Genomic DNA, 10,034 nt, shown 5'->3' with positions numbered 1-10,034 from the left:
AACTTGCAACTAGGACGACTACAAAAAAATCGCCCAAGGAAAATCCCAGTTGCGGGTCAAGTCTTGATATGCAAACTCGACAAGCGTACGAAAAACCTCCTTGAGGAAACACAGTTGCGAGTTAGAGGATTAACTTGCAACTAGGACGACTACAAAAAACCACCCAAGGAAAAGCCAGTTGCGTGTCAAGTGTTGACATGCAACTTGAGCAAAACTACAAAAACAAAATCCCGACGAGTCGAGGGGCTAACTTGCAACTCGGACAACTATGAAAAACTATAAAAAAATCCCAGTTGCGTGCCGATAGTTGACATGCAACTAGGTCGGGGCCCCCGTCAGGGGTGCAACTACAAGGTCTATGGGAAACCAGAGTTGTGAGTTAGAGGATTAACTTGCAACTAGGACAACTACAAAAAAATGTCCAAGGAAAAGCTCGGTTACGGGTTAAGTGTTGACATGCAAACACGACAAGCTTACGAAAATCTAGTTGAGGAAACACAGGTGTGAGTTAGAGGATTAACTTGCAACTAGGACGACTACAAAAAACCGCCCAAGGAAAAGCCAGTTGCGGGTCAAGTGTTGACATGCAACTCGAGCAAAACTACAAAAACAAAATCCGACGAGTTGAGGAGCTAACATGCAACTCGGACAACTATGAAAACCTACAAAAAAAATCTCAGTTGCGTGTCGATAGTTGACATGCAACTGGGTCGGGGGCCCCATCAGGGGTGCAACTACAAGGTCTATGGGAAACCAGAGTTGTGAGTTAGAGGATTAACTTGCAACAAGGACTACTACAAAAAAAATGCCCAAGGAAAATCCCAGCTGATGGTCAAGTGTAGACATGCAAACTCGACAACCCTACAGAAAACCTAGTTGAGGAAACACAGTTGCGAGTTAGAGGATTAACTTGCAACTAGGACGACTACAAAAAACCACCCAAGGAAACGCCCAGTTGCGGGTTAAGTGTTGACATGCAACTGGAGCAAATCTACAAAAACAAATCCTGAAGAGTCGAGGGGCTGACTTGCAACTCGGACAACTACGAAAACCTATAAAGAAAAATCCAGTTGTGTGCCGATAGTTGGCATGCAACTAGGTCGGGGCCCCCCGCCGGGGGTGCAACTACAATGACTATGGGAAACCAGGTCTGCGAGTGGAGGATTAAATTGCAACTAGGGCGACTACAAAAACCGCCTAAGGAAAAGCCCAGTTGCGGGTCAAGTGTTGACATGCAAACTCGAAAAGCCTACGGAAAACCTAGTTGTGGAAACACAATTGCGAGTTAGAGGATTAACTTGCATCTAGGATGACTACAAAAACCGCCTATGGAAAAGCCCAGTTGCGGGTCAAGTGTTGACATACAACTCGAGAAAAACAACACAACAAAATCCTAACGAGTCGAGGGCCTAACTTGCAACTCGGACAACTACGAAAACCTACAGAAAACATCCCAGTTGCGTGCCGGGTATTTGACATGCAACAGGATCGGGGCCCCCGCCGGGGGTGCAACTACAAGGTCTATGGGAAACCATAGTTCTGTGCCGATAATTGGCATGCAACTGGGTCGGGGTCCCCGTCTGGGGCGTAACTACAAGGTCTATGGGAAACCACGGTTGCGAGTAGAGGATTGACATGCAACCCGGTTGACTACAAAAACCGCCTAAGGAAAAGCCAGTTGCGGGTCAAGTGTTGACATCTAAACTCGAGCAAAACTACAAGGTCTATGTGAAACTACAGTTGCGTGCCAATAGTTGGCATGAAGCTGGGTCGGGGCCCCCGTCTGGGGAGCAACTACAAGGTTTATGGGTAACCACGGTTGCGAGTAGAGGATTGACTTGCAACTCGGGCGACTACAAAAACCGCCTAAGGAAAAGCCAGTTGTGGGTCAAGTGTTGACATGCAACTCGAGAAAAACTAGAAAAAACAAAATCCTGACGAGTCGAGGGGCTAACTTGCAACTCAGACAACTACGAAAACCTACAAAAAAATCCCAGTTGTGTGGTGATAGTTGCAACTAGGAGGACTACAAAAAACCTCCCAAGGAAAAGCCCAGTTGCGGGTCAAGTGTTGGCATGGAACTTGACAAGTCTACGTAAAACCTAGTTGAGGAAACACGGTTGTGAGTTAGAGGATCAACTAGCAACTAGTAGGACAACTACTAAAAAACCGCCCAAGGAAAAGCCCGGTTGCGGGTCAATTGTTGACATGCAAACTCGACAACCCTACGGAAAACCTAGTTGAGGAAACACAGTTGCGAGTTAGCGGATTAACTTGCAACTAGGAAGACTACAAAAAACTGCCCAAGGAAAAGCCCAGTTGCGGGTCAAGTTTTGACATGCAAACTCGACAAGCCTTTGAAAAACCTAGTTGAGAAAACACATTTGCGAGTTAGAGGATTAACTTGCAACTAGGACGACTACAAAAAACTTCCCAAGGAGAAGCCAGTTGTGGGTCAAGTGTTGACATGCAACTCGAGCAAAACTACAAAACAAAATCCCGACGAGTCAAGGGGATAACTTGCAATTCGGAGAACTACGAAAACCTACACACACACAAAAAACCCAGTTGCGTGCCGAGAGTTGACATGCAACTCGAGCAAAACTACAAAAACAAATACTGACGAGTCGAGGGGCTAACTTGCAACTCAGACAACTATGAAAACCAAAAAAAAAAAATCACAGATGCATACCGTCGTTAAAATCCTCGCTGAACAAACTGGCCAAAATCTGCCACACATACTGATGGGGAAAACAAAAAGAAAAGGAGTCCCCATCCCCCCTCTACCAAAAAATACACAAACGCCCTAACAGTAGTAACATCAATCTACGCATTTAGGTGCGTGCATGCACTGAATCCCTGGATAAACAAACGAAAAAGAAAAAAGAACAAAAAATGGACTGGATTTCTCGTCGCCTGCAACAACGCCCTTTTTTTTCTGAAAATCCAACAGGGCCCTTCTTGAATAGGGAGCGAGTGGACTGATGAAAGGAACTCTCGAGATGAAATTATAACGCGAGCAGCTCGCCCCCCTTCCCATCGGAAAAAGAAATCGAGGCCCATAGAGTAGACCGCGACCCCAGACAACCACGAGAAAAGCCCACACGCGGGATGGCAGCCCACACTCGTAGGAAAAACTGGTTCGTGCGCGACGGAGCGGCCCGACCGTGCGAAAACAAGAATCTTAGCATGTTTACATGGTACGGTTATAGACTTAGATGTACGATACCTAAAGCACATCTAGATGTGCTTTAGCAAATCTGTTAATTCATAAATGATTGTGTGGATTGGTTGGAGATCAGGGTTGATCCTCCTTTAAAACAACATACTGAAAATATGCCTTTATTGCCAAGAGAAAAAGTATTTGATGTTGTCCCATTACGCATGCATCAATTAAATCTGATGAATGCCACAAAAGTTGAACGTCCAGACAGTGAAGTCTACTTATGCCATTCTAATGAATTTCATGAGTAGTACTTTGTTGTCGTACAGTGAGGTTTGTGGTTGGTGAATTCTTACTTTACAATCAATTGCAGACAATTTTATCACTGGAGACTGTCAAAACTTGGGTTTAACGTCGTGTCTTCGTCTGACCGACGGCTACGTGTTTATATACTGGGGCGCGACTCCCAGATTGCGTACATGGTTGAGATTACAACTTGGGGTACAAGGGATAAGAGGATAGAGAGATAGAGTTGTTACAAAGATAAGCATGCTAACAACCTAGACTATCCTAGCCGGACTCCCCTTGGATCGTACGCCACCAGCCTGTCACGATTGGGCACATAATGCGTTGCTTAACAGCCTCCTTTAATCACAACTTTGTCAAGTTGAGATTACGCTTGAATTCTTCAAAACTTCTTGTGGGTAATGGTTTTGTGAAGCCATCTGCAACTTGATCTCTGGAATGCACAAAACGAATCTCTAACTGATGATTTGCAACTCTTTCTCTGACAAAGTGAAAATCAATTTCAATATGCTTCGTTCTTGCATGAAACACTGGATTTGCAGATAGGTAGGTAGCACCAAAATTGTCACACCATAAGCATGGGGCTTTAGTACTCTTTATACCAAGTTCCTTCAACATAGACTGTACCCAAATAATCTCTGCTGTAGCATTTGCAAGTGCCTTGTACTCAGCTTCTGTACTTGACCTGGATACAGTAGCCTGTTTCTTTACACACCATGATATTAGATTAGGTCCAAAAAATACTGCAAACCCACCAGTGGAGCGTCTGTCATCTATGCATCCTGCCCAATCAGAGTCTGAGAAAGCACTGACTAGAGTAGACGAAGATTTACTGAAAGTAAGACCAAGATTCATAGTATTTTTCACATATCTTACTATATGTTTAGCAGCAGTCCAATGAACTATGGTGGGTGCATGCAGAAACTGGCATACTTTATTAACAGCAAACGAAATATCAGGTCTTGTCAAAGTCAAGTACTGAAGTGCTCCTACCAGACTTCTGTAGTTTGTACTGTCCTCTTGATTCAAGGGATCTCCTTCTGTAAGTGAGAGTTTCTCTGAACTGGACAAGGGTGTTGGTGAGGGTTTACATCCTTGAAGACCAACTCTTCTTACTAGATCAGTGGCATACTTTTCTTGAGATAGATGAAGACCATCTTCATCTTTCTTTACCTCAATTCCTAGGAAGAAATGCAAGTCTCCTAGATCCTTCAGAGCAAACTCAGCACTTAGATCCTTCAGAAGTCCTGTTATTGCTTCATCAGAGGAGCTTGTGACAATTGTATCATCAACATAAATAAGAACAAATATGGAGGTATTTGATCTATTATAGATAAACAGTGATGTATCAGACTTTGAAGGGACAAATCCAAGTGCTTACAATTTCTGACTTAGACGTGAGTACCACGCCCTAGGAGCTTGCTTTAATCCATGTAAAGCTTTATCAAGTTTGCACACATGTAGTGGTGAGTTTTTGTTTACAAACCCAGGAGGTTGCTTCAGGTAGACTTCCTCTTCCAGAATGTCATGAAGAAACGCATTCTGAACATCCAATTGCCTGAGACTCCATCCCCTGGAAACAGCAACAGACAAAACAAGGCGAATGGTGGCAGCTTTAACAACAGGACTAAATGTGTCCTCATAGTCTATGTCGTACCGTTGTTTGAAACCCTTTGCAACGAGTCTTGCTTTGTAGCGATCTATGGATCCATCAGACTTTCTTTTGATGCGAAACACCCATTTGCAATCAATTAGATTTTTACCTCGACGTGGAGGCACCAAGTGCCACGTTTTATTTTTCTTCAATGCCGAGTATTCTTCTTCCATGGCCTTCCTCCACCGTGCATCATTCATTGCCTCTTCAACTGAACTAGGTTCACCTGTGGAGGAACAAGCCAGGCCAAATTTTGTTTTATAGTTAACATGTTGAATCACCCCCTTTTGGAGATGAGTGCGCGGCTGCATAGGCGAAGTTGCACCACTCCGAGGCGCAAAAGATCCCGCCTCAGATCCCAAAGCAGATGCGCCTGGCGCTATCCCTGCGACGTTCCCTGCACCAGGATCGTCTGTGGCTGCAGCGCGCGCGGAGCCCGTTGCGGGCGGCACAGAAGATCCCGTGTGTGCTGCCGCCACATCATTATGCGATGATTGTAGCGAATCAGCGCCGGATCCCAAGCCCACGGGCCCCGTCGAATCTGTGCGGGGTTGTGCGCCTGCTGGCGGATGTCGACGCGCATAGCAGCGGGGTCCATCCGCGGGCCAGCGCCTCTCAAGCAGACACGTGGTCGCCTCGGATTGGCGCGGCCCGGTGTCTTCAGGTGGGCGAGTCGCTGGAGCGTGCGTGTCGCCTGGAGAGACGACGCCACCGCGCCTGATGGGTGACGCGGTTTCTGGCGCGTCGCGCGACGCAGTTTTTGGCGCGCTGGCGCCATGCAGCCGCGCAGACTCCGAGGTGGATAGCCTGGGCAGGTGCTGTAGCAACGATCTCGAGGAGGATTTGCCTCCCAAATCTGGACACATGAAATATTGCCCATTTGAGCTGATTTCTTGATCATTTTGGGTGATTTCTTCACCAGTTTTGCTCAGGCTTCCTTCTGCTGCATCAACACAGAGCTCATGCACATGTTTATGAGAATTAGTCAATGATGGATCAATACAATTATTATCCCCCTTTGATCAAAACCGGTGAGATGAGAAGGCAAAAACAAAATTTCTTGGCGTAGTAAAGCACCGGCATTTGGATGAAGATCAGCAAGGGGGAACTTGGTTTCATCAAAGACCACATCACGTGAAATATAGACACGGCCAGTAGAGACATCTAGGCATTTAACGCCCTTGTGCATGGCACTGTAGCCAATGAAAACACATTGCTTAGACCTAAACATAAGTTTGCGGTTGTTGTAAGGTCGAAGATTGTGCCAACAAGCACAGCCAAACACACAAAGAGAAGTGTAGTCTGGTTTGGTATGGAGGAGTTTTTCTGTGGGTGTTTCATTGTTGATGACACGACTTGGAAGCATGTTAATGATGTGGACAGCAGTGAGGAAAGCCTCATCCCAAAACTTTAGTGGCATGGAGGCGCCAGCAAGGAGGGCTAAGCCAACTTCTACAATGTGACGATGTTTGCGTTCTGCCGACCCATTTTGCTGATGGGCGTGTGGGCAGGACACATGATGAGATATACCAAGTTGTTGAAAAAATGAGTTTAGTTTCTCATACTCACCGCCCCAATCAGATTGGAGGGCAAGTATTTTACTATCAAACTGACGTTCAACGAGTGCTTGAAAGTTATGAAAAACTTGAAATACTTCAGATCGTTTCTTAAGAAGATAGATCCATGAATATTTGCTATAGTCATCGATGAAGCTCACATAGTACGTGTGTCTACCGACAGAGGACGGGGCAGGCCCCCACACATCGGAAAAAATAAGTTGCAACGGTTTGGTAGAAACACTAGTAGAGATTGGATATGGCAACTGATGACTTTTTGCTCTTTGGCACGAATCACAAATAGTTTCAACATCACGCTCTCCAACATATGGGAGCTTATTTTTCCTAAGCACTCGCTCAACTAAAGAAAAAGCTGCATGTCCTAAACGATCATGCCACCGTGTGGAAGATAGTTTGGTGGCACTAAAAACTTGTTTATTGAACCTTCTTCGAAGCTCCGGAATCAAAGGGTAGAGCCCACGAACGCATCTACCTCGGTATAGTACCTTCCTCGTTACCTGATCCTTGATCAAAAAGAAGAACGGGTGAAACTCAAGGAAGACATGATTATCAATGGCAATGCGGTGAACGGAGAGAAGGTTTTTAGATGCACTAGGGACATGCAAAAAAATTCGAAGATGAATTGGACGATGCGGGGTTTTAATAATTGAGTGACCAACATGATGAATTTTCATACCTTCTCCACTTGCGGTGTGGATGTGGTCTTGGCCGCGGTACTTCTCACGCATGGTCACCTTCTCGAGTTCGCCGGTGATGTGGTTCGTAGTGCCACTGTCCATGTACCAGTTTGTGTCCACGCCGTACGACCCATCAGCCGCAGCAGCCACCTTCTCATCGTGAGAGTCATCATCATCGTCGTCGAACCTGTACCAGCAATCCTTGGCCGAGTGGCCAAGTTTGCCACAGATCTGACATTTGACGGCATCAGGGCGCGAGCGATTGGAGTTGTTGCGGCGGCCCTGGTTGGTGTTGGAGGAGGGCCGTCCACCACCACCGTTGTTGCCACGGTGGTTGTTGCTGGTGTTGGGGCCGCCGTTGTGCCTGCCCCGGCCACGCCCACGATGACGCGAACCGCCACCACGGCCGCGCATGGCCGCGTTGGCGGAGGACTTGAAGCCGCCGCCAGAGTGACCCCCTTGGTAGAGGGCAACCCGCTGGTCGAAGTTGCTGATCATGGCGAACAGATCGTCGAGCGAGATGGGCGTGACGCGGGCATCGAGCGCGGAGACGAGGGGCTGGTACTCCATGTCGAGGGCGGCGATGATGTAGGAGACGAGTTCACCATCTCCGAGCGGCTTGCCAGCAGCCGCGAGCTCATCTGAAAGTGAGCGCATGTGCCCGAAGAAGCTCGCCACGGGCTGTGTCCCCTTCTGCGCATTGGCGAGGGCGACACGGATGTTGTTGACGCGGGACAGAGACTGGGACGAAAACATGTTCGCCAGTGCTGTCCAGAGATCTTGCGCATGATCGATCGTGGTGACCTGCACAAGGACCTCCTTGGAGAGATTATTGAGAAGGTAGCCAAGTACCTGTTGTTCTTCACGGATCCAGATCGGGTGAAGGGGGTTTGGTATGGTCTCCTCCTTCCCGTCCTTGTCCTTGACGACGACGAGTTTGGCCGGCTCAGGCATGGAGCCGTCAACATACCCGAAGAAGCCCGTACCACGGAGCTGCGGCGTGACTTGAGTCCGCCAGAGGATGTAGTTGGTGCGGGTCAACTTCTCAGTGACCTGACCAGAGAGGTTGGTCGGTGCAGCACTGGAGGAGGCGGCCATGGTGGTAGCGGAGGTGGTGATGGGGATGGTAGATGGGATGCGGTGGAAGAGTTAGGCTGATACCATGTCAAAACTTGGGTTTAACGTCGTGTCTTCGTCTAACCGACGGCTACATGTTTATATGCCGGGGCGCGACTCCCAGATTGCGTACATGGTTGAAATTACAACTTGGGGTACAAGAGATAAGAGGATAGAGAGATAGAGTTGTTATAAAGATAAACATGCTAACAACCTAGACTATCCTATCCGGACTCCCCTTGGATCGTACGCCACCAGCCTATCATGACTGGGCACATAATGCGTTGCTTAACAGACACAACCATAGACACTTCCATCACCTTGAAACATCCCACACCAGCAGCAGCCTGAGCGGCTTACGAAGAGGCTGGCGGTGCCGCACAGTAGTCTGAATCTATGCATGGAGTTGTAGGAGTGGAAGAGTAGCAGATGCTAGGCAAGGGTTGGATTCTCAAGCAGTTTAGCCACCTTTCACTCAATACATTCGGCGAATAAAAATATATAATAATATGTTGCAGATCTGATACACATCGGGTCATGGTTCCTAAGTGGGCGGGTGCAGATCTTCAGGTCGGTTGCTCGATCACATGTCGGCTCTCCCCTCGCTTTTCGTCGACGTGCTGTAACTCGTGTCACTAGCTAGCTCGATGGTGTGAGATTCTTGCGGACGCAAACAAATATACTGTTTCTAAATATAAGATTCTTGTAAAAAAATATGGAAAACTACTCCTCCGTAAAGAAATATAAAAGTGTTTTAGATCACTATTTTAGTGATTTAAACGCTTTTATGTACATTTCTTTACAGAGAGAGTACATACGAATGTATATAAATATATTTTACGGTGATCTAAATATTCTTATATTTCTTTACAAAGAGAGTACATACGAATATATATAAATCTATTTTAGAGTGTAAATTCACTCATTTGGCTCCATATGTAGTTTATATTGAAATCTCTAAAAATGCCTATATTTAGAAATGGAGGGAGTAGGGGCATCTCCACTTCTCCAGGCAGGCCCTCAAACCTACATTATATGCCTGGATCATAGTGTGCGGACCACTTTATTCAACGGAACCTGTATATGTCCGCTTACCAGTCCGGACATATAGATTCCAGTATCCAAGAGACAAACATGAGAGAGTTTTGTCATAGTCTGGACATGCACTTGACCAATCATATGCATGGTCCCCCTCTTCTCTCTCTCCTCTCATCCGCACATGCATGGTCTCCTCTTCTCTCTTCTCCCAACCGGACACTAAATCACAAATATCCCATCACATTGGATTGCTCCCTCTTGCATCATGTCCATGGATCACGTCCGAACATATACCGGAGAAATTTTGGCGAGATTGTTTTGTTGCCGAAAATTAAGGAGGCCGAACGGATCCAGCAGTTCAGACCCATATGCCTCCTTAATGTCAGCTTCAAGATTTTCACCAAAGTAGCTACGAATAGGTTAAACTCGATAGCTGACCATGTTGTCCGGCCATCTCAAACGGCCTTCATGCAAGGAAGGAATATACTAGATGGTGTAGTTAT

At 46.7% G+C, this 10,034-nt stretch overlaps 1 protein-coding gene across 1 annotated transcript; it reads right to left on the bottom strand.

Annotated features, from left to right (window-relative positions):
* Positions 1-3,814: 3,814 nt before the first annotated feature.
* On the bottom strand, positions 3,815-8,475 carry LOC147974594 (uncharacterized). The gene is made up of 4 exons (XM_087520089.1): positions 7,377-8,475; positions 4,956-5,349; positions 4,643-4,793; positions 3,815-4,174 (listed from the first exon to the last, which is right to left on the bottom strand). Exons 1-4 carry the CDS (start codon positions 8,473-8,475, stop codon positions 3,815-3,817), a joined length of 2,004 nt encoding a protein of 667 aa, XP_087376215.1.
* Positions 8,476-10,034: the final 1,559 nt, after the last annotated feature.

The sequence above is a fragment of the Triticum urartu genome, chromosome 4A (genome assembly GCF_056163025.1).
Source record: "Triticum urartu cultivar PI428250 chromosome 4A, HENAU_Tu73, whole genome shotgun sequence".
Lineage (NCBI taxonomy): Eukaryota > Viridiplantae > Streptophyta > Magnoliopsida > Poales > Poaceae > Triticum > Triticum urartu.
Note: the sequence above shows the minus strand (reverse complement) of the source record. Positions and strands in the feature narration are given on the sequence as shown.

Bases quoted from the DNA above. Each gene is read 5' to 3' on its own strand.
- LOC147974594 (XM_087520089.1), bottom strand. From the start codon at position 8,475: ATGGCCGCCTCCTCCAGTGCTGCACCGACCAACCTCTCTGGTCAGGTC. The intron at 5,350-7,376 runs GTATGAAAATTC...GTTCCTCCACAG, and splicing joins CCACACCGCAAGTGGAGAAG to GTGAACCTAGTTCAGTTGAA. The intron at 4,175-4,642 runs GTAAAGAAAGAT...TGGTGTGTAAAG, and splicing joins ATTTCTTCCTAGGAATTGAG to AAACAGGCTACTGTATCCAG.